The 25046-nt window shown below is 46.3% G+C and overlaps 2 protein-coding genes across 3 annotated transcripts in view; one reads left to right on the top strand and one right to left on the bottom strand.

The window, feature by feature from the left end:
* Positions 1-9490, top strand: part of abhd12 (abhydrolase domain containing 12, lysophospholipase) — a 40722-nt gene extending 31232 nt beyond the window's left edge. For both annotated transcript variants that reach the window (XM_054750431.2, XM_054750432.2), the window contains exons 11-12: positions 8992-9119; positions 9193-9490. In XM_054750431.2, coding sequence (XP_054606406.1) covers positions 8992-9119; positions 9193-9229 — 165 coding nt within the window. In that variant the 3' untranslated portion in view covers positions 9230-9490. The remainder of the gene's footprint in view (positions 1-8991; positions 9120-9192) is intronic.
* An 11639-nt stretch (positions 9491-21129) lies between these two features.
* Positions 21130-24055, bottom strand: elovl6l (ELOVL family member 6, elongation of long chain fatty acids like). The gene is made up of 4 exons (XM_015945089.3): positions 23926-24055; positions 22794-22925; positions 22096-22247; positions 21130-21994 (listed from the first exon to the last, which is right to left on the bottom strand). Exons 1-4 carry the CDS (start codon positions 24027-24029, stop codon positions 21573-21575), a joined length of 810 nt encoding a protein of 269 aa, XP_015800575.1. The 5' UTR covers positions 24030-24055; the 3' UTR covers positions 21130-21572.
* Positions 24056-25046: the final 991 nt, after the last annotated feature.

Below are 25046 nucleotides of genomic sequence, written 5' to 3'. Positions count from 1 at the left end.
TTTATGGACAAGATTTCTAGGCGCAGCCAAGGTGTGGAGGGCATCCGTTTTGGTGGCCTGAGGATCAGGTCTTTACTTTTTGCAGATGATGTGGTCCTGTTGGCTTCATAAGAACGTGATCCACAGCTTTCGCTGGAGCGGTTCGCAGCAGAGTGTGAAGCAGTTGGAATGAGAATCAGCTCCTCTAAATCTGAGACCATGGTCTTGATTCGGAAAAGGGTAGAATGCCTTCTCCGGGTCAGGGATGAGGTCCTGCCCCAAGTGGAGGAGTTTAAGTATCTCGGGGTCTTGTTCACGAGTGAGGGAAACTGGAGCGTGACCCCGGGTTTCCACGGGAGCCGTCAGCAGCACGTTACTGCAGCAGCACGTCTTGCTCGCGTAAGCTGCTGCTTGGCCCTTCCCATGAGACGCGAAGCAGCAGGGGAGCAGCTGTCACCGACCGAGCACGAAGTCACACGAGTGACTTCATCAGTAAACACAACAACAAGCAGGAGAAAATTACAACATGGTTTGTGTTTTATGTTTTGTCCGTTTTATAATCGCTAATACGGACCTGAAAAACAAAGGAGACCGCTAGCTATGTGATAACTTCTCACAGGGCCGCACAGTTAGTAACCATTTTTAAAAGTAAAGCAACCGGAAGGCAGTACGTTCTTTATTCTGAAAATCTCGGGAGCTTGTCTCCATTTCCGCGTCCGATTTCCTGTCTTTCCTTCCCCAAAAATGTTGAACTTGACCCGTTTCAGAGGCGTTGCGCGTAGAAAATAGAACCGGCGCGTAAAGGCCGCGACATGCTGCTCCTGAGACGCGGCCGACTCGTGCTGCTGACGGCTCCAGTGGAAAAGGTTCCGTTGACCACAGCGGTTCCTATCAGCAGCTATGACGTGCTGCTGCAGTAACTTGCTGCTGACGGCTCCTGTGGAAAGCCGGGGTGAGATCGATAGGCGGATTGGTGCTGCATCTGCAGTGATGCGGGCGTTGTACCGGTCTGTCGTGGTGAAGAGAGAGCTGAGTCAGAAGGTGAAGCTCTCGATTTACCGGTCGATCTATGTTCCTACCCTCACCTATGGTCATGAGCTTTGGGTAGTGACTGAAAGAACGAGATCGCGGATACAAGTGGCCGAAATTAGTTTTCTCCGAAGAGTGGCTGGGCTCTCCCTTAGAGATAGGGTGAGAAGCTCAGTCATTCGGGAGGGGCTCGGAGTAGGCCCGCTGCTCCTCTACATCGAGAGGGGCCAGTTGAGGTGGCTCAGGCATCTGGTCAGGATGCCTCCTGGACGCCTCCCTGGTGAGGTTATCCGGGCATGTCCAACTGGGAGGAGACCTAAAGGTAGACCCAGGACACAGTGGAAGGACTATGTGTCTCACCTGGCCAGGGAACGCCTTGGGAGGCTCCCCAGAGGAGCTGGCCCAAGTGGCTGGGGAGAGGGAAGTCTGGGCCTCTCGCCTTAGGCTACTGCCCCCGCGACCCGACTCCGGATAAGCGGATGAAAATGGATGGATGGAGAGTGACTGGTTACACCTTGCAGTAGACTAGGTTTTGGGGTTTGCAGAAAATCACATTGATTTTTTAAATGATTCCAACTGATTTTTGAAGCAATAAAAATATGTAAAGGTCAGAGGTCCACTCTACAGACACTTCCACATCTGCCTATTTGGCAGGTATAGCTAAAATCTGATCTTATCTATATCTTAGGTTGTACACTAGTGAGAACAGAGGGTTACCTATCTGCTCCTCTACCTCTATCTATGGGCGTTCCTCAAGGGTCGATAACTGGCCCAACCTTATTCAGAATCTATATTAAGATCATTGTTCATGCTGTTGACAGTTCTCATATACATTTATATTTAGACAACACCAATTTATATGCATGCAGTTCTTCCTTGAACACAGCTTTGTCCTCCTTGCAGCACAACTTTAATTATCTTCAACATGCCTTCTCCAACCTTCATCTTCATTTAAACACAAGTAAACCAAAGTTCATGATCTTCAACTGTAACTCAGTTACTTGTCAGTTCCTATGAGTATCTGGATATCTGGCTTGACAGCCCACTTTCATCTGACATTCACATTAATTCATTACTTTTGTAATGATGATAGAGGGTAAGTTGCATTAAGTAAATCGCTTGGAAAGCTATTTTTATTGTAATGGAAATGAAGGGTATTACAATTTAATTAATGACCAGAGATATTAATGATCCATACCTGGCATGGGTCCCATCTCTGGACAATGGGCTTTCTTAAATCAGAAGAGTGTTCTTTTTATTACAGGAAATTTAATTTAAACACTTTGTATGAACTGAGAAAAGAGAAGAGAGAGAGACCTCGGAACGTTTAAGAAAAAATTATTATCTAAATTATTTTAAACAATTAACAGGACTAACTCTCTAGTGATGGATGCGAATGGAATGTAATGAGGTGGTGTGTGTTGGTGCGATGTCAGTTCAGAACCTCCGTCTGGAGAAGCGAGTCTGAGTGGGAGATGATGTTTTGCTCCTATCTGATCGACATTTGAACTTTAGTCAGGAAAGACATGAGACGCTATCTTGTGCCGTTCTACATTACCTGTCAGGGACTCCCGTGTTAGATCAGGCTGCCAGGTCCTCGGACCCTCCTCTTGGTACTGGAGCCGATGAAACAGCGTCGGCAGCACGACAAACCAGTCTATGGATAGTCTCCAGGTAAAAACGGCAGGTGTTTCACAGTGTCAAAGGGACCCCCCTTTGGGTCAGCGAGTTCAGCTTTTATTCTGAAGGAACCGTTGTTTTGTTGGTAACAACGACAGGATTTTCCAGCTTGACGGTTCTCAGCTTAAAAGTAAAACGTACAGATGGCCAGTCCGTACTTCACTTAGTAATGATGGACATCAGATGATCTTGAGAGCTGGCGGAATACTGAACTCAAAATGGCGTTGTTCTGTTTTATTAATCTTGGTTGTTTACGATTCTGGACGAATCGCAGTGGACAGATTAAATAAACACCACAGAAACTCTGCCACGCTTCAGAATGAAGGTTCTGATTGGATGAGTAAACAATGTGTCATGTGTTGACATTACGTGGATCAGGATGTCTAGTGCAGTTAGACCAAAGTCATATTACTCATTAAACATATTAATCATAACATTGTGATTTCACAGATCGGTCACATGGTTATTATTGACTAACAGTTGTTTTGATTAGCTTTATTAAAATAGAGTTCTTTGATTAATTAAAAGGAAAGCATTCTTCATCTTTCTTCTGTCTTCTTGCTGGAATGTAAACATTACAAGTGAATGCATGACACAAGGACAGCTGTTAGAGGGGAGAAAAGGTTCCTTCATCACGTTACAATATTATTACCACTACTTGTGACCAATAGCTGTGATACTCTATATAATTACAATATCCTGTGCTTGGTCTTAGGATGATTAATTAGAAGATCCTGGGATTCTTTTAATTATTAAGGGATCGTACACACTTCGCTTTGATTCAGGAAACAGTCAAGTTTATAAACAAAGTAAGAATTTATTTACAAACACTTAAGACTTGACAAATTGTTTAAACTATTATTTACTGTGAGTTGTTGCAAACTAAAGGATAGTCTGGAACCTATGTGTGAATATAATGTATTGCGAATCTCTTTTCTCAGAGCTGAGTTCTGGATGGGAAGAATTTGGTTTGCAAATGAACTATAAAGATGTTATTATCAGAACCACATTCAGACACTATCTGTGTGTCCACTTTACCCGGATTAAGAGACCCTCTTGGTGGATCTGAAAGTGAGAGGTTGGATGACCGCTGGCACCGGAGGGCAGTAGAGGACCAATGTTCCAGTTCTTTCAGTCCGGAGATGTCTCTCGGGTCACGACAGATGGATAAAACTGAGCGTCTTAAAAATAACTCTAAAGGAGTTTGGAGTCAGCTTTGTTCTGCAGGAAAACTATGTTGTTGTTCAGCTTCGCAGGTGCGAAAAAGGTTTAAGGTTTTGACAACATGTCAAAATCCTTCTGGTTAGAGAGGTGCTAAAGATGGCCGGTCTGAAGGTCGCTAGGATGTGTCATAGCCAGGGTAAGTTGACCTGGCTGTGCATTTGACCTGTGGGATCTCAAAATCAGGCCATTTTGTGACATTACACTTTCTAGAGTCAAGTCAAGAATTGGGTTTCTATAGCAACAGGTCATCCTTTACTCATTCTGCAATGCAAACCTTGGTCAAAAGGACAATCCTTCTATCTTAGATTATGGTGACATCATTTATAGGACTGCTTAGAAAAATATTCTTCATAAACTTGATGTCATTTAACACTCAGCAACCTGTTTGGTCACTGGTGACACTAGTCAAAGTCAAGTCCAAGTAAAATTCTCTACTATATCCAATAGAGCATACAGAGAGACAAGATGACGTGGCTCCTGTTTCCTCATTGCAAAATAGAAGCTAATAAGCTAATAAATATAAAATAATGAGAAGAAGCTAATGAATTGATTTATAATTGCTTAGATTTAAAAAGATTTAAAGGGATTTAACAACTGGAATAAGATTGACCATACAAAAATTGTCAATAGCCCAAGTTGTTCATAAGACAGCAAAAATAAATTATCCATAGAGCAGCATGTCTTACAGGGACAGTGAAAGTGCAAATAAATGATTTACATGGGAGTGTGTGGGGGGAAGAGGGATCTCCGTTACTGAATTCAAGAGTGATGGCTTGTGAGAAAAAGCTATTCCGCAGTCTGGAGGATCGGGGCCCAACACAGCGATAGCGTCTGCCTGATGGAAGGAGAGAAAATAGTCCATGTGAGGGATGTGAGGAGTCACGCACAATGCAGGAGGCCTTACTGATGCAACGATTGTGGAAGATGTCCTGTAATATAGGGAGAGGTGTTCCAATGATGTTGGCAGCTGTTTTAACAATCCGTTGTAGGTTGCTGAGATCACCAACGTGGCAGTTGCTGAACCACATGAGAATACAGCTGGCCAGAATGCTCCCTATGGTGCCCCGTTAGAACATAGTGAGGATGGGAGGAGGGAGTTTTGCCCCTATTCAGGGATCTCAAGAAGTGGAGGCGCTGCTGGGCGTTTTTGGTAATGGAGATGATGTTAGTGGACCAGGTGAGGTCATCTGAGATGTGAACTCCCAGGAACTTGATACTGTTTACAGTTTCTACCATGGAACCACAGATGCTAAGTGGAATGTGGATGGACAGGATCTTCCTGAAATCGATGGTCATCTCCTTGGTTTTGTCCACATTCAAGTTGTTCTCGCTGCACCAGAGCACCAGCTGCTGAACTTAATCTCTGTACGCTGACTCGGCGTAGCTGCTGAGGAGTCCAACCACGTTTGAGTAGTCAGCAAACTTGATGATGTTGTTAAAATTGTGTAGGGTGGTGCAGTCGTGTCAGAAGAGTGAACAACAGTGGGCTGAGAACACAGCCCTGAGGAGCTCCTGTGCTCAGCCTACTAGTGCTGGAGATGTTATTACCGATTCGAACGGACAGGGACCTCTCTGACAGGAAATCTAGTACCCAGTTGCATAGAGAGGTACTCAGTCCCGACTCGTTGAGTTTGTCGAACAGTTCTGGGGGGATAATGGTGTTGAATGCTGAACTAAAGTCTATAAACAGCATTCTGACGTAAGCATCCTCTTTATCCAGGTGGGAGAGGGAAAGGTGAAGTGCAGTAGAAATAATATCCTCGGTCGACCTGTTTGACCAGTATGCAAACTGCAGTGGATCCAGTGAGCAAGGGAGGTTGCTCTTCACATGTGTCATGATAAGTCTCTCAAAGCACTTCATGATGATGGAGGTCAGGGCGATAGGACGGAAGTCATTCAACCAGGATACTGAGGACTTCTTTGGCACCGGGATGGTGGTGGTGGACTTGAAGCACGCTGGAACAATTGTCTGGCTCAGTGATGAATTAAAGAGCAAGTCACCCCCAAATCAACTTTTTTCCCCTGATAAACTAAATAAACGAGTGTCTAATCATGCTGCAGAAACGTGTAGTCCATGGTTTTGCACTTTAGTGCATTTTAGTTAAAATTTTAATTTTCTGCCTATAACTGTCAGTGTTGTGCCGTTGTCAGGTAAAAACTCTGCACTGCATTTGAATTTAAATCTGCCACCGCTATTAGCTAAGAGGTATACTATGATGTAAACTGGTACATTATGATGTCACAATGCTGTGGTGAGCCTGTGTGTGTGTGTATTTGTTAGCGGCTCCGCCCTCTGGGTCTGCCAGGCAACAGCATTTGTTGGATTTTTTAAACATGAAGAGAGAATGGAGTTAGACTCTGGTAGGGGGTGACTTGCTCTTTAAAGATGTCAGTGAAGACATAAGCCAGCTGATAGCACAGTCTCAGAACCACGACCCAAAATGTTATCTGGTCCAGCAGCCTTGCATGGGTTGACCTTTGGTAAAAGTTCTCCTCACGTCGGCCACAGGCAGAGAGATGGTCTGGTCAGTAATAGAGAGCGTGTCTTTCTTCTCTTTTGTGTTGTTCAGTACATCAAACCGTGTGTAGAACTTGTTTAGCTTCTCAGGGAGTGTGGTATCTCTATCACAGCTGCTTGGTGCAGGATTGTACTGTACCCCGCCATAAACTGCTTGAGTCCTTTGTGTTGTGGAAGTGGCTTTGGATCTTTTTGCATGTGCATGCTTTGCATGTCGGATGGCGCGAGAGAGGTGGACTCTGGCTATTCTGAGAGCTGGTTTATCTCCAGACCAGAAAGCAGCATCTCTTTCTCTCTCAGATGTGCACATACTGCTCTCATTGACTCTCGTGGTGCACTCCTGAAGTGCTGAGACAGCCCCACTCGGCCAGACTGTGTGGGCACATGGCTGCCTTGTAGGCCCTGTGTACATTCGTGTAAACTTTATCCAGGCCACTCTTCTCTGTGGTTGGAAAGCTGACATGTTGGTGGAATTTGGTGAGGACTGTCCTGAGGATTGACTACTGTAATCCTTTGTATGCCAGTCTGAGCCAGAATGCAGTATCACGTCTTCAGCTGGTTCAGAACTCAGCGGCCAGGTTCCTCACGGGCACAAGAGGCAGGAAACACATTACGCCAGTGCTGGCGGCACTTCACTGGTTGCCGGTAAAGTTCGGTTTGAAAATCTTACCCTTGCTTACAGGTCTGCACATGGAACTGCACCTGTTTACCTGTCAGCATTAATACAAAGATACGTGAGGTTTGCATGGTTGACGTCACCAACCACAACAAGAAAAGCTTCTGGGTGTGCAGTCTGAAGCGCATAGATAGCTTGATTCAGCTCTGTTAGTGCTATATTAGCATTAGTATCTGGTGGAAGATAAACTGCTATAATAAGTATCAAGGAAAATTCTCTTGAGAGGTAGAATGGGCGACAGCTGTGGTGAGCAGTGACGAGTCATTTCAGCTGAGTTCATGCACCTCCTCGTTTCCGAGAAGATGAGGATTCAACAGTTCTTTACTTCATGCTGGGTTGAATGCTGTAGCCACAGATAATCCATTTTCTTGTCCAGGGAGAAAACATTGGAGAGCATGATGGATGGAAGTGCCGGTCGGAACGGGTTAGCTTTTAGCCTAACGCCGGCACACTTTTGTTTATGTTCGCAGCGCTTGCATTTTGGCTGGATGAGTCTCCCTGCCTCGGCAGGGTGTGGGGGAGTTAGCAATCCCAGGTTCCATAGCTCCTCTAAAAGCGGACTTTTCACGGGGATCGTGCTATCTTTCCAGATTTCTAACAACGTTTGCATGTCCTGAGTAATCCACGTCATAACTAATTGGTGAAACTAAATCACGCACATTAAAAAATACGCCATAAAAACACTGAGTTTGCCGGAGCACTACCAGCCGCTGCCTGCTGGTGGCGCCACCAGCCTACTTAGTTGAAGAGGAGGAAGATCCAGCTCATGATCCTACTCATCATTGTGATCTGTACTCACTCGTTAACTGGCCATCACTCCATTCCTGCAGGATGTTACATCGGTATCAGTTCATATACAAAACAATCATCGGTAGAACCCATCATATCTTCTCTCATTACTCATCACTTCCAACAACCAGCACCATTTACGTTCCAGTAACTTCATCTCTATGGTTATTCCCAAAGCTTGCACCTCCTTTGGCTGCACCTCATTCCAGTTTGCTGCTTCCAACAACTGGAATGAGCTGCAGAAACCACTGAAGCTCACTACCTACATTCCATTATCTACGTTCAATAATTCATGGTGATCAATAGTTTCTGGTCACTGTTCCTGCTTCTGAGTACTTAAAGACTGTTTTAGGTGTGTTCTGATTGCTTGGACATATTATATATGAGAACAGTCCTTTGTCTTTATGTCTGACTGTTTTAGATAGATGATAGATAGATAGATAGATAGATAGATAGATAGATAGATAGATAGATAGATAGATAGATAGATAGATGATAGATAGATAGATAGATAGATAGATAGATAGATAGATAGATAGATAGATAGATAGATAGATAGATAGATAGATAGATAGATAGATAGATAGATGATAGATAGATAGATAGATAGATAGATAGATAGATAGATAGATAGATAGATAGATAGATAGATAGATAGATAGATAGATAGACAGACTATTGTCCACCTCGAATTGAGGCAGAAATTCGCCTTTGACATGGCTCACCTTACAATACAATCCATTTCACACAAATATATAAAAGACAATTAAAAGGTATTAAAATGTTATCATCGTAAATAAATAAATAAAACTTTAAGAATTCAAAATTGTAATTGCAGTGGGAACAAATGATTTCTTATAGACACCTTTCTTGGACAATGGAACTGTACCTCCTTCCTGATGGAAGTAGCTGAAAATGTGGGTTCAATGGATGGGTTGAGTCTGCACTGATTTATTCTACCTGTTGTTCTCTGATGAGAAGCTAACTATGTGTCTGTTGCTGCCTCTGGGCCAGATCCTCGTTGTAAATGAGAATGAGTTCTCCATCCACTCATAAAGGTTACATAAGAAATTAAAAAGTCTCTGTCCTCCTGCAGCTGTATCACCTGGCGTCTCAGTCCAAGAGTCTCAGTGGACACAAAGTCCAGTTTGTCTCTTTCCCATCGTCCCTCGCCTACAAACACAAGTTCATCTACAGGAGCCCGGAGCTGCCAAATATCCTCAGGTACCAACACTGGCCCGACACAGGTTCTGATTGTGATAATGACATCATCATGATGTTCCTTTTGCTCTTTCAGGGATTTCCTTGGAGCAGCTCATCCTGTCACTGCATGACCAGACAACCTTTTAACGCCTCATTTAAACAAACATGACTTTTCTCACAGAACATTCCTAGCTTGATGGTTACCACAGTAACGGGATCTCTCTGACCTGCAGGACGTAGCAAAAACAGATTTTAGTTTTTCTGGCTGCCGGGCCGACGACTCTACATCGTTTTCATTATTTCTTGTGTTGTTTGATGCAATCAGGTGACTCGCCTGTCTGCAGATAGTTTGTATAAATTATGAATTATAAATTAAATCTTTGTTTTATGAAGCAGTCTGTTTTTTTACTGATAGATCAGCTGACACCACAGAAGAAGAGTTTTAGTCACATGACTGAGGCTTCAAGGTACATTTAAACAAAAAACACTGGAAGGTCCAGCCCCTTTCTTCAGGCTCCGCTCTATAGTTACAGAACCAAACCATGTCCCGCCGTTTCAGAATCACAAGACTTCACCGACGTGAGGAAACCCCATCACTACCCCCCCCCCCCACACACACACACACACCCCAGACTGCACCTTCAGCAGAACATTTTAACTACATAGATCTAAAACATGTTGATCAGGTTTGTTGGGTTATTTTTAAATTCCTTAAACCTGAAATGAACACACACAAAGAGGAGGGAGGTCGTTTAACACTGTGTGGCCCGAACAGCGGAGGGAAGACATGGCACAAACCCCCTCCGGGTCTCCGTCATACCTTCTCTGCCCCGCAGTAAGTTTTATTGAAAGACAGGACGAAGAAGGCGGGGCCTTCTCGAGTTACAGAGTTACAGGCTCGTCTCCTAGGATACCAAGCACACACAAATAATGCACACACATCACATTCCTAAGACATTCAGGTGGAAAGCTGTTTAACGTAGGGAGTAAAAACAAGCCACATCTCCATCATACAGAACCAGGTGCATTCAGTCAATATTCTGTTTCTCATGGGAGTGTAACCCGATAACACAGAGCAGCGTGATCTGAGGAAGGTCGTTGTCCTCTCTGTTGAGACGGCAAAGCTGGCACAGGATAACACTTTGCATTTAATGAAGCAACAGGTGTTTTACTTAAAAGAAAGCAGTTATGATTTTAAGCAGTAATGTCAGCAAAACCACTTTTTCCCTATCATTCCTTGTTATGAGCGCTAAATGTTATTTTGCCGCTTCCGTGCAGAGCTGCAGGGAAACGCATTTCAAACACGGAACCGAGTCTGGTTATCGAACCGAGCAGAATTCTGATGACGTCACACCGGTGCGCGAAGGTGCGGGTTCCAACCCACAGGAGAGGAGGGAGAGAGGAGGTAAACAGCGAGTGGATCACAGGGACTGAACTGATGTTTTGGAGCAGAAGTGTACACCCACACCCCCACGGTTTAGACGCGGTGCTCATGCAGGTGTCTCTTCCGGTTCTGACGCTGCTACACGCAATATTTTTTATTTATTAAGCCTACAATTTATTTTTACCCAGTAACGGATATGATTTTAAATGTAGCGAATTACAATTCTTTTTTAAAAACTTACTCAAGTAAAAGTAAAAGTACAGATTTTAAAAACGACTAAAAAAGTACAAATATACAAAAAAGCTACTCAATTACAGTAAAGTGAGTAAATGTAATTCGTTACTTTCCACCTCTGATTACCATGGGGAGGTTGATTTGATATTCCCACAGATCTGGACATACATATTCATACTGCACTTAATCTATATGGTCTATTAGTGTCACGTTAAGGGGATGGTTAGGACCCAAAAATGCAGATACCCAGGATGACTTGAGGCAGGAGTTATGTAAAGAATAAATCCTTTTATTTGTAGGATGACAACAAAAATAAATGCAAAAGGCTGCGAGCCAAAAATCCAAAAGTCCTGGAGCACGACACCGAAAGCTCACTTAGAGCACAAAGTCTGGGGACGAGACAAAAGGCTCACACAGAACACCAGAAAACGCTGACATACAAAACAACAATGGACCGACAAGACAATGAGACAAGACAGGGCTTAAATACACTGGGGCATAATGGGAGGATGATGAGCTGCAGGTGTGAGGGGAGAGAACCAGGTGAAAGTGATAACTAATCAGGGAAGAGGAGCAGGAGAGGACACCAGACCTAACTGGGAAAGGACACACACACACACCTAGCTGGAGGAGGACATAAACACACACACACACCTAGCTGGAGGAGGACATAAACACACACACACCACACACAAAACTGGAATAATAGACCTAAGGAAATTATGGTGGGGAGACTGAAGGAACACAGGACCTGAGAGGGAATATCTGGAGGGCTGAAGACCAGGGGACACAAGAGGAACACAAAGAGACACAGACTATGACAAAACACCCCCCCCCCCCCCCCCTCTAAGGGGCGGATACCAGACGCCCAAGACGAGAACAAGACAAACCACAAACAAAAGACAAAAACCAAACAGGATACCAAAAAACACAGGGAGGCAGAGGAGGGCCCAAACAAAAACAACCCACAAGGGCGGGCGAGGAAAGAGCAGGAGACTCAGAGGGATCGGCGACGGGGGACCAGGAGGCGGGACCAGGGAAGTCTCAGGGGCCGGCGACGGGGGACCAGGGAAGTCTCGGGGGGCCGGCGACGGGGAACCAGGAGGCGTGACCAGGGAAGTCTTGGGGGCCGGTGACGGGGAACCAGGAGGCGGGACCAGGGAAGTCTTGGGGGCCGGCGACGGGGAACCAGGAGGCGGGACCAGGGAAGTCTAGGGGGCCAGCGACGGGGAACCAGGAGGTGGGAACAGGAAACCCTGGGGATCGGGGGCTTTGGAGGAGGACGACGAGGAAGGGACTTCAGCAGACGAAGAAGGGTCTCTGGAGACAGGGACTGAGACTGGAACTCTGGAGACAGGGACTGAGACTGGAACACTTGGGACTCGAGAGACTGGAACACTTGGGACTCGAGAGACTAGAACACAGGGGACTCTTGAGACTGGAACACTTGAGACTGGAACACAGGGGACTCTTGAGAATGGAACACTTGAGACTGGGACAGACTGGAACACAGGGGACTCTTGAGACTGGGACACTTGAGACTGGAACACAGGGGACTCTTGAGACTGGAACACTTGAGACTGGAACACAGGGGACTCTTGAGACTGGAACACTTGAGACTGGAACACAGGGGACTCTTGAGACTGGGACACTTGAGACTGGGACACTGGGGACTGGAACACTTGTGGGGACTGGAACACTTGTGGAGACTGGAACACTTGTGGAGACTGGGACACTTGTGGGGACTGGAACATCGAGACTTGAGACGGGGACATCGAGACTTGAGACGGGGAGGCATCTACTTCAGAGCTGGAGCTGGAGACGTCTACTTCAGAGCTGGAGACGTCTACTTCAGAGCTGGAGACGTCTACTCCAGAGCTGGAGACGGGACGCGTCGACTTTGAGACAGGAGGCGTCGACTTCTGGTCTGGGGGCGTCGACTTCTGGCCTGGGGGTGTCGACTTCTGGCCTGGAGGCGTTGACCCTTGGACTGGAGGCGTCGACCCTTGGACTGAAGGCGTCGACCCTTGGCTTGGAGGCGTCGACCCTTGGCTTGGAGGCGTCGACCCTTGGCTTGGAGGCGTCGACCCTTGGCTTGGAGGCGTCGACCCTTGGCTTGGAGGTGTCGACCCTTGGACTGAAGGCGTCGACCCTTGGACTGGAGGCGTCGACCCTTGGACTGGAGGCGTCGACCCTTGGACTGGAGGGACCGGAGCCTCTCGGACGGGCTGGACCAGAGCCTCGTGGACGGGCTGGACGGAGCCTCGTGGAAGAGCTGGACCGGAGCCTCGTGGACAGGCTGGACCGGAGCCTCATGGAAGGGCTGGACCAGAGCCTCGTGGAAGGGCTAGACCGGAGCCTCGTGGAAGGGCTGGACCGGAGCTTTGTGGACGGGCTGGACCGGAGCCTGTGCGTCCTCCACTGCCGAAGCAGGATACGATGCATCCTCTTGGACCACCGCTGAGGCAGGATACAAAGATGGTAGAAGGAGTTCAGATGCGGGTCGCAGAGCAGGGGCCTCTTGGGTAGGCGGCACAGCTCTGGTGTCTGAGGATTTATTTAATTTAGTCCTGGGTTGCAGAGCAGGGGCCTCTAGAATAGGCGGCACAACTCTGGCCTCAGGAGACTGCTGGTGATGGCGGCGACGTCGACCTCGGGAGCGGCTCTTAGGAGGTGCAGAAATGACGCCGGCAACGCCAACTGGATCTGGTGAAGGTTTGGTGGTTCGGCCCATCTGAGAAACAAAGATGGCGCCGATTTCAGTCGAGGAGGAGGGGTTACAGCCCACCGGAGAAGATGCGGCGGCGCTGTTGTGACCAGATGAGGGTGTGGTGGTTGAGCCCATCTGAAATGCTGAGACAGCACCAACGTGGACAATGGAAAATGAGATGACTCCGGTTCTGACGGTCTGAGACGGGGAGGTGGCGCTGTCAGGACCAGGCGGAGATGTGGAGGTGTGGTGCTTCTTAGATGCAGAGAAGGCAGCTCTTACTACAGCGCTTGCTGACAGATTATAATCCTCAGAAAAGGAGGGAAACTGTGGGCTGCTGCAAGCATCCTGCAGATCCTCAGCGAAGTCCCAAAAAACTAACTCCTCAATAGGATTCTGATCTAAATAATGGCTGGCCCATTGCAGGGCTCTTCCCCTTAGGAGGAACACTGTGTTAATAATCAGGTCCATGTCCAACATGTCCGTATCATAAAATCTCACCAAGTCCAATAAAAAAGTCCTACAGGAGTCTGGGTCACCTTGAAAAGGGTACATCCGGGTCCGCTGGGTCCTGGTTGGTCGGTCCATTTCTGTTACGTTAAGGGGATGGTTAGGACCCAAAAATGCAGATACCCAGGATGACTCGAGGCAGGAGTTGATGTAAAGAATAAATCCTTTTATTTGTAGGATGACAACAAAAATAAATCCAAAAGGCTGCAAATCAAAAATCCAAAAGTCCTGGAGCACAGGACACCGAAAGCTCACTTAGAGCACAAAGTCTGGGGACGAGACAAAAGGCTCACACAGAGCACCAGAAAACGTTGACATACAATACAACAATGGACCGACAAGACACTGAGACAAGACAGGGCTTAAATACACTGAGGCATAATGGGAGGATGATGAGCTGCAGGTGTGAGGGGAGAGAACCAGGTGAAAGTGATAACTAATCAGGGAAGAGGAGCAGGAGAGGACACCAGACCTAACTGGGAAAGGACACACACACACACCTAGCTGGAGGAGGACATAAACACACACACACACCTAGCTGGAGGAGGACATAAACACACACACACACCACACACAAAACTAGAATAATAGACCTATGGAAATTATGGTGGGGAGACTGAAGGAACACAGGACCTGAGAGGGAATATCTGGAGGGCTAAAGACCAGGGGACACAAGAGGAACACAAAGAGACACAGACCATGACAATTAGGGCTCTAAGAAAGAGGGAGGATGAGACTCAGACACACAGCAGAGCACATGCGGGTGGAGGGAGACGAGAGGGAATGAGGTGGAGGAAAAAGGCGAGCAAGAGAGAGGAGAGTGCAACGAAGACGGTGAGAAAATGAGCGCCGGCAGTCGGAAAGTGGAGATTTCTTAAAGTATTCAGTTATTAAATCCGTAGAAATGATAAATATTTGATATATTGCAATTTTTACATTAGTAAATCATTTTACATATACTGTAGTTTTGCATTATTTTGGTTATAAATGTACTCTACGCAACAGAAAATCTGAGGAGCCACTTGAGAGCCAAAAGAGACGGCTCTTTTTGGTGAGCTGAGCCAAAAGAACGAATTCCCATCACTACTGGGGAGACAAGCCAAACCCCTCCCTCCCCTGTGTTATCGGGAAACATCTACGGATAGCCAGAGTGGCCAAATTATCTCAAACATATTGTAAGAGTTTGAATAGTAAACTATAGGGTTAACATTTTATTTTGAAGGCGAGCTCAACGGGTGAGAAATGTTGTTCCGGTTCCATTTTTTTCTGCTCCTGTTTGCCATGCTTGTAAATACTCCGTTACGAGCGATTCTGTTGAAAAAGTTAAGAGTTTGTTAGGTGTGGGTTATGGCAACAGTAGCCCAAAAATAATACTGATAAATGAGCAACCAGAGACTTGAGACATTACAGTATAATCGGTGATATGAGTCAATACTGTTAGACTCCAGCCATGTTTGCCCTAATAACTAATAACTCCACGGTGCATGACCAAGCCCCCACAATGCGGGACAGAAATTGAGTCCCAATGCGGAAATGAAATAAATTGCAGTTCCACCCTCATCCGCTGGGAGCTGGTGTCAGAAGTGAGCAAATCCTCATTGTCTATAGGGGTTTCTTCTAATTTCAGTTACTTTAATATCCTTTTTCCCCTTCCCCACAGTATAAGTGGAATACACCGTGTTCATGAACAGTTCCTCCTCAGCTTCACTTCTTGCCGTGTCCTTTGGACTGCTGGTCTCAGCCACATACTGTGTGTTTCCCAGCCTATTTTCTGTTTTGCACATCCTTGCCATGTGTCCCACCCTTGAACACTTCCGGCATGTCTCGGTTTTAAATCTGCGTCCTTGTGCTGCATGATTGTTACCACCACATCGGTAACAGGGCTGGTGCGCTGTTCTCTGTGGGTTGAAATGTTCACTTTTGACCCTACTTTTCCACCCGCTACCTGCTGGGTTGGTTTGCCATGCACTTTTAGTTTCTCTCTTCTTGTCTATCTTATTCACAGTTGAATGACCTTTTAGGTTACTTGCAAACTCCATTGTATTCTTTGATGCCATTTCCATCGATAGAGCCGGTTCAAATGCTTTTGCAAATGTCAAATCCTGTTCAGTGAGCAATTTTCTCTGAATTGCCTCCACCTTTAACCCACTGACGAATCTGTCCCTCAGTGCTTCTTCTAAATGATGAACAAAGTCACAATGTGTGGACAAACGCTTTAATGCCACTACATAATCCGACACCGACTCATTTTCTTGCTGGTTCCTTTTTTGGAATTTAAACCGTTCAGCTATAATTAGTGGCTTTGGCTTGTAATTAGCTGTTAACTTCCCGCTCAGTTCGTCATACGAGAGGCCACTAGGCTTATCTGGTATGCAGAGGTTCTTTAACAGTCCATAAGCTTCAGCGCCAATCACAGACAGAAAAACGTTGGCCTGTTTGCCATCATCCACTTCATTTACAATCATCCATTGCTCAAACCTCTCCAGGTACGACTCAAAATCCTCTTGTCCTTCCTTGTATTCTCCAATGTTCCCAATGAACGCTGCCATGCTGCTCCGATGCCGTTAGCTTTGCTCACATTAGCTTAGCTCACGTAAGCTTAGCTTAGCCTGCCCACGTCGTGTTCAGTTACCTTCAAGTAACCACTTCCGAAACGCTCCGCAACTGGGTCTTCCTTTTTTTTCTTTAAGGATTATCCTTGTCACCACTGTAATAACTTGACTGATGCTAAATAGTTAATATATCCATAACAGTGAAGACACCGAGAACAGCAGGCATGTTCAGTCCACATATGTTAAAAATACCAATTTCATAGCAGAGATAAACATGTTTACAGCCTGGTACCAAAACATGTTTTTGGTTTAAATGATCTAGTTTACACTCATGATAACTCTGAGGGGGGTGAACTTTTTTCTCACTCTTCTCTTTGTGTATTAAAAGTCTAAAATTCTGTATAATTAATGAGCATCAGACCCATGTGACCGCAGCTCCGTGGAAAGGCCTTAGCCTGAGCCTCGGTCTTGCCTGAAAACTGTTCCGTCTTTTTCAGTCTCTCAAGTTAGACCATTAGTTGTAGCGTTTGTGCATTCTTTTTTGGATATTATTTGTGCAATTGTTGGACAAAATGACTTGCTGTGGTATTAACTGTACTAATAGAGCAGCCAAGGAGTCTCCACTTCATTTTTTTCGGTAAGTAAAATTATATTTATGTATTTTAGGTCACTGCCGAGCTGAGCTTAGATTTTAACATGTACTGTTTAACCATGACATTTAAATGTAATAGGGTAAAACCCCGTGCATTTAACATAATGCTGCACTTTAGAAAATGGGTTGAAATATAACAGGTTGGTGGAGCTGGGTTCCGACTATCAGCTTGTGGAGCTCTCGGGAGACCTCTGTTTTCCACCCGGTTCTCCCCTCCCCACAGCTCGGCGCATCTCTGATCGCCGCGGCTCCTGTCTGCTGCATGTGCTGCCGGCTTGTGGAGCTCTGGATGGAAACCGATGTTTTCCACCTGGTTCTCCCCTCCCCGCAGCTCGGCGCATCTCTGTCTGATCGCGGCTCCTGTCTGCTGCGCGGGCTTGTTTTACCCAGCGGTCAGCCCGGCGTATCTCTGACTCAGATGCTCTGGTGTTGTGCACAGTTAACTCCAGTTGTAGCTAGGTTGCTACCTCTGTTAGCTTAGCTCCCACCTCCGCGTTAGCTTTGGGTTAGCTTGTAGCTAGTTCGACCGGGTGTCGTCCAGCCTTACAGCCACACCCTCAGCTCCATCTCTCTTCCCTTTTGTGGAATTGTCTGGGCTTGACGGAACCTGTGACACGGTCAAAATGGCGGTGGTGGCCACCTCCCATTTTTCTTCATAAACGTGTTATTGGAGCCTATGGAAACCCATTGTCCATATATGTATATGTCGATGTGCATGACCCATGTGATCTTCAGTAGATGCAACATCATCATACATTTAGTTTAACATGATAGATAATGGGCTGCACAGTGGCACAGTGGTTAGAGCTGTTGCCTTGCTGGTCCTGGGTTCGATTCCCGGCCTGGGATCTTTCTGCATGGAGTTTGCATGTTCTCCCTGTGCATGCGTGGGTTCTCTCTGGCTTCCTCCCACAGTCCAAAAACATGACTGTTAGGCTGATTGGTCTGTCTAAATTGTCCTTAGGTGTGAGTGAGTGTGTGTGTGTATGGTTGTTTGTCCTGTGTGTCTCTGTGCTGCCCTGCAATGGACTGGCTCTCTGTCAAGGGTGTACCCCGCCTAATTGCCCGTTGACCGCTGGAGATAGGTGTGTGTGTGTGTGTGTGTGTGTGTGTGTGTTAGCAGACATCTGCACCAGTGTTTCTAAAGCTCAGACTGGTAGAGAATAGGCACTAAGGTTAAAGTTTGGCAAGAATCAATAAATGTTTATGCATTTAATCTACTGATTTATATATACAATTTCTCAAGACAGCTTGAAGTGAGTTGTAAATATTTTACAGGAGGAAAAATGTTGAGATATATATCGTATATCAGAATTCAGCAAAAAGATATCAAGATATAAGTTTTGGTCCTTTTCGCCTAGCCCTATGGTTTATCATTACTGGGAGAAGCTCACATTTCAGCTCACATGCGCACAAAAAACCACTTGTACAACCAGCAGCAATCACAGTATTCCACTCTTTAAATAAACTTCTTCTTTACTCACCAATTAGTAGAGCTGCAGACGGCGTCTCCCAGAGCTGAACCTCCTCATCACTTTTTCCTTCCATTCAGTAACAAATCTTTTAGTTAAGTCTCTTTCAAAGGCCAGCTAGATGTGCTTTTCGTTGGTGCAGCTTGCTGAGACTATTGTCTGTGAGAAGACTTTTTAAAGTAGAAAATGAACTTTCACACATGGCTGTTGATGTGTCTCTGTCATAGTGGACTGCAACAGTGGGTTTCTTAATGCATTTGTACAGAGACCCACAAACTCCAAAGAAGTCTTCTATTGCTCCCTCGCTTGACATTGCATTTATCACCACTAGGTGGAGCTTATGATTGAAACAATGGACATAAGGTATCCTTCTCTGGCAAGCCTGTGCTGCAGTATCTTCTGAACCCCACCATGCTTCCCAGACATAACAGATGCTCCCGTCATACACCTGACTCAGAGTTTTAGATGTATTTAAACCAACTCTGCGCAGCTCTGTGATTATAGTGTTTGCAAGACTTTTAGCATCTCCCACATCTGCAGTAGCAATAGTTAGTAAACTTTCCCTAACTTCCAAATCTTGTGCTACAAAGCGGATCACAAAGGAAATGTTTTCACAGCCTGTGGGGTCACGGGTGCCATCAACTTTAATGGTAAACCATGAATCACTGACTTCATGTACAATTTTTTCAGTTAAAAGCATGGTGGTGCAGTTGTTAGCACTGTTTCCTCGCAGCACGAAGGTTGCAGGTTCGAAACTCTGCTACGGCCTTTCTGCGTGGAGTTGCGTGTTCTCCCCATGCATGCGTGGGTTTCCTCCGGGTACTCCGGTTTCCCCCACAGATCACAACATGCCCTACAGGTTATAAATTGTAAGTCGCTTTGGAAAAAAGCGTCTGCTAAATAAATAAACATAAACATAAATATCACTCATTATTTTAATTAGTTAATTTTGTATGTCGTGTGATGTGTATCTGGCATTTTGTGGAATTGTTTGCAGTATCTTCTCAAGCTCTTGTCTTTTCTCACAGAATAATCAATGACAATAAAGGCCACAGCTTGCGTCACCTTGAGAGTGAAATGCTTCCACGCTCCCTCTGAGAGGCAATTGGTTTATGGCCAGGAACTGTAACATGTCGATAATGGCACCAACGTAGCACCGATTTCTGGCTAGTTGGCCCTCATTCACAAGGGCAGAAATCTCCTGTCCTGAATCAACCCTCTTCAGTTTGCCACATTTTCCATGTGTCCTTTACACTCTTGATGCTTGCATAAACCTCTCTGCTGTGTGTATCCAGTCACAATAGCCAGTTTTTGTGAACACAAACTCTACTGTCCCAAACTTTCAACATGGAAAACAAAATACAGTGTCAGTCTTAACACTGTATTCTAACCAGTCCCCCCCCCCCCCCCCTCACCTGTCTCCGTGTCTGGTCAGAATTATGGAGATTCAAAAAACAATAAAGTTTTAAGTATCAGGCGTGACATTAAAAGCAGAAGCTTTGATGCTCCACCTGAGAATACATCTGTTAGGCTTGTCACCAGCATTCAGACAGTGATTTTGTTTGCTTCACAGCCAGACAGGACACTGGAAAAAAAGTGTCCAGAGTGTCAATGCTACATGAGGATAAAGGAAAATTATTCCAGAGTCAAGGGTGCAACAGCCTGGAAGGAGCAATTACCTCAACTTTTATATCTGGTCTTTAGAACTTCTAGAAGGTTCTGGTGTGTGGACCTGAGGGCTTGGGTTGGAGCATAAGGCTTCAACAGTTCAGTAATATAGGGAAGAGCTTGACCATGTAGAGCCTTCAAAGTTAGTCAGGATTCTAAAGTTAACGGGTAACCAGTGGAGAGACATTATAAGTGATGTGTGCTCTCTTTTTGCTCCAGTTAGGAGCCTCGCTGCAAAATTCTGGACCAACTGAAGGCGGGGTCAAGGGCTTATTTGTTAAAACATGTCAAGAGTGCGTTACAGTATTCTAGTCGGGAGATAAATGCATGAGACCATTTCAAGTTCATGTTGACACCAACCTTCGCAGATGAGATTCTTAAGTGATAAACTGTTTCGGAGCAACGTTTGAGCGACCCTAAAGAGACATTGGTCAAAAACACCCAAATTCCTTAAGTTTGACTCGATAAAAGATCAATGTCCAAGTTGTTGACTAGTCAGGGGAACCATGCTCTCAGGGCCAATGGACAGTCAGTCTTTAGAGTTTAACTGAAAAAAAAAAAAAAAAGTAACTCAGAATCCTTAAGAGCAGTACAGCTGGATGGAGTCTGATGACACACACCTTAAGCTTGTGAGTTAGTGTACGAGTAGCAGTAAACCAGTAACCCAACACGTGCTGATGCTACTCCCCACTGGATCCAGTGGGTTCTGGTTCAGATGAGCAGCAGCAGCTTAGATACGGTCTGCTGTAGTAAATCTTTTAAGAGTCTCACTTCCTTCAGGAAATTCAGGATGAATGAAGACTAAACCATTACTGATGTTCAGCTTCAGTGACTCAAACTGGAACAAGGTACAAATGAAAGTAATTTTATTTTCATACAATAAATAAAAACCGATCCTCAACTCCAGACAGAAATGTGAAGGAAACTCGTCATCGTTTCAGACGTTTCCAGTTCAGATTTAAATAAAACCCAGCAACACGTGAGAATTCAACCTGTGATTTTACAATCCTGATTTACAGGAGAACGTAGAAGTGACTCCAGCAGCCAATCAGGTGCCTCCATTCATCAGAAACACCATTTGACAGGGAGAGGCTTGTTTCTCTGCCGGAGAAAACCAAAACGATTGGTCCCGTTGAAATTTAAACCAAGACTTTCAGGTTTCAGATCAGAAAATAAAAACGTGTTTGAGCTCCACTCAGACAAGGGTGAAGGTTCATCTGCAGCTGGATCAGCCAGTGCAACCAGCGAGTCTCACCGCTCCAGCTACGTCACCAAGGGTCCCACGGTTGCTCCTACTGAGTCTTGGCCTTGGAATTCTGACGCAGGTACGACTGGTAGAAGAAGTTTGAGAAGAGCAGCAGGTAGCTCAAGTACATGAGCGTGGCCCAGGTGATGTTGTCCACACGGGAGGGGCAGTCTCCCTGCTGCATCCAGCGGTACACCAAGCTGCTCACAGTTACCCCCATGACCATCTGAGCGATCTGAGCACTGGTAATGACCACGGCAAAGGGGCGGGGCACACGTAGTCCAGCAGCACGTGCGGCGTAATAGCTGTACATGAGCGCGTGCACCGTGTAGTTCATGGTCATAAACCAGCCGCCGCCGGCCACCATGTCTTTGTAGGAGTACCAAGAGTAGAGCAGCACAGTGATGTGGTGGTACCAGTGCAGGAAGAGCAGCTTCTGCTTCCTCAGCACCACGAACGCCGTGTCACCTGTCAGAGAGAGACACAGGTTAATGATGTCGGCGTCAAGCCTCGCTTCTTTTTGAGCAGAGAACTTAAGGTCACCAGTCTGGACCCAGATGGGAACTGACCCAGTTCTGGAGCCTTGCTGAGGACGAAGGCATAAGCCCAAAACTTGCTGACTGGTCCATTGTAGAAGCTCTGGTCACAGATGGAACGTCTGAAGCCACTGGAGCTCAGGATGTGGAGCATGTAGGAACCAGTCCGAACCGCTCCGATGATACTGAAACCAGAAGAGTAAACATGAGAACCTGAAGCTGCAAGAGGAAACGGGAGGAGCTCCAAACAACTGCAGAGTAACACCATGAGCAAGTCACCCTTCATGGGTCAACCCACCTGCACACCTGTTTAACAGGTGAGTCTTTGCCCCGCCCACTCAGAGCATTAGAACAGCTCCAGCAGGAGACGTCCAATTAGCTGGAACATCTCTGCTACGAGCTCCGTTCTCAAAGGAGATCAGAACAAGAAGTATTTTCAGATCTAAAAGACCCTCCCAAGGAAAGGACAGAACCAGAAGGTCCAGATAGGTCCTTCAGACACCTGTGTAATGCTATGTTGTGAGAATGGGGGGTTAAATTATGACCAATAAGATGATTCTATATAAATATAGGATATCAAGCTCAGTGAATGTTTAACCAGAAAAATTTAGGATTCTTTGCTTGTTCAGTGACCATAAACACCTCGTATTAATTCAGACAGAAACCAGGACCAGAGAGTCTGGTTGAGTCAGGGCTTCCTAGCACAGCAGTAATGATGCCGAGTGTGTTACCTGAACAGCGCGAGGCTGAGGGACCAGATGACAAGCGGCAGCCGCAGGTCGAGTTTGGGTCTGGCCTTCATGTAGTGCTGACCTCCAAACACCAGGGCCGCATACAGAACACTGAACACAAATGAATGCCACCTGCAGGACGAGAGGAGAAACCACTCAGGTCGGTGAAACGCCAACACCTACAGGTAGAACTCCTGATTAGTTTAATTATTTATTAGTTCAAAAGAAGCACTGGTTCACAGGAAGTGCAGCTCAGTCACGTTTGAGAAAGTGATCAGCTGCCACCAGCCCAAGTACTTCAGCACCACACAACCCGGTGTTGTGCTGAGATATGTTCCCTGTAGGCTGGCTGGCTAACACAAACGTGTTGGTACCGTGTGCAGAGGGACGCAGGCTGATGCACGGAGCCACTTCAACACCTCAACACTTCAGGTGAACCCTGTGGGGGTGGAACGGCGTTTGACTCATTGCTACTCATAACCTCGTCAGGAACGGCCACCAGCTCCACCCAGTAACACCTGCATACTTGAACCATGATGGAGACCTGACCCTTCAGACACGCCTGGTGGAAACCAAACATTCAGTTCTTTGTCGGACGTTCCTCTCCATGCCGATGGGCGGGTCACATTTCTGAGCTTCCAGAACATTCATGGTTAGTTTGTCTACCTGGGAGAACCAGACTGCCCAGGTGAACAACATCCGCTGCTGCAGTGACGTCACTGCCTCACCCGTGGCTATTTTAAAATGGGAACAGAAGAAACGCCCTCTGCTCTAACGACCACACTGCAGCTGGCCGTCAGCATCCGAGTCGCCATAGCAACGGCTTCATGTCGGCGTGGTAGAGGAACGAGCTGGTCCAGGTGGAACTGCCCAAAGACCTGGTGTGAACTCGAGTCCGGACCCAGAGGACTGAAACTAGTGGGTCCGGTTCTGCTGGACAGGTGTTGCGCCGAAAGTAGCAGCGGAAGTAAATGAGCCAGAACACGTGAACGTTTGTAATCCGCAGACTGGAAACGATAACGTCACCGAGAGTTTTCTAGACCTGTGCTTCCCACCACCAGAACTCTGGGATGTGGAAGCAGCTAGAAGCTATTAATATATCAGCTCAGGTAAAAAAAAAGAGTTACGTCACCAGTTTTCCTGCATCCACTCGATCGCTCCGCGCTCGTCGAAGCGCCGCTCGAAGCTGTACTCCGACAAGTGGTGGAGGTCCGAGTCATTAAGGATCTTCAGCATCTTCACCGAGCTCTGCACCGCATCCAACCCGGAGGACTTCTGTCCCTCACCTGGCCGGCGGAGCTACTTAAAGCTGCTGGAGGGGGCGGGGCCAACAGGAGCCAGATCACTGATGATGGTCAGGACACGGCTGGAGCTGTTTATTCCTGCGGAAGGGCCTTAGGCTAAGGTTTCGCCCCCCACCCCCACCCCCAGCCCCCCACACACACACTTTCTGGTATGCTTCTAAAAAAAGTGAGGACCAAAAAATGTCCTCACTTTAAAAAAATGTCCTCACTTTGAAAAATGTCCTCACTTTGTAGGGAAAATGGTCCTCAGTATGTAGTATGTACAAGAACACACACACACACACACAGGAACGCTCTTGGTTTCTGAACTAATTATTTTAGGGTTACGTGAGACGATGATCACGCTTCATGTTTGATTCAAACAGCTTTGGGCAGGAGGTCCTGCTGGTCTCTGGTTGTTCAGCTGAGGCGTAGAAGTGTTGCTTAGTATCTAAAATCTAAATAAGAAGAGCTGGAAGCCCAGAGCAGCTGATGGTGGAGGACATCAGGAAGTCCTGCTGGTTCATCCGTTTCATTCACTTTTCAGCTGAAATGTCTGATCTGAAACCTTTCAGCGAGATGCAGCTGAAACCAGACCTCCAGGAGAAAACAGTCAAAAATCATGCAGCACATCAGCGTTCAGGTGAGGCTCAGCAGCCCAGGGAAAGTGTGACATTGTCAGAGTGAATGAAGACAAACAGGAACAGCAGCTGAGAGCAAGATCTGAGGTCACATTCCTGCCCTGCAGGGTGCATGTACACCAGTATCGCCCCAGAGGACTGATTGTTTTTTACGAGTGGAAGGAACCTTCAGGTTCTTTTGCAGAGATGATGTCATTGTTCACCTGGCTGAAAGGTACAAAGCTGGTTCTTGGGACCAGTTGAGTGACATGATGTTTCAATATATTTATGAACAATATTTAGAAATTTCTAATGTTTGAATTTCTGGGTTATTTATGAAAACAGGATAC

This window comes from Nothobranchius furzeri, chromosome 12 (genome assembly GCF_043380555.1).
Source record: "Nothobranchius furzeri strain GRZ-AD chromosome 12, NfurGRZ-RIMD1, whole genome shotgun sequence".
NCBI lineage: Eukaryota > Metazoa > Chordata > Actinopteri > Cyprinodontiformes > Nothobranchiidae > Nothobranchius > Nothobranchius furzeri.
The sequence above is the reverse complement of the archived record's forward strand: the minus strand, read 5'-3'. Positions and strand labels throughout refer to the sequence as shown.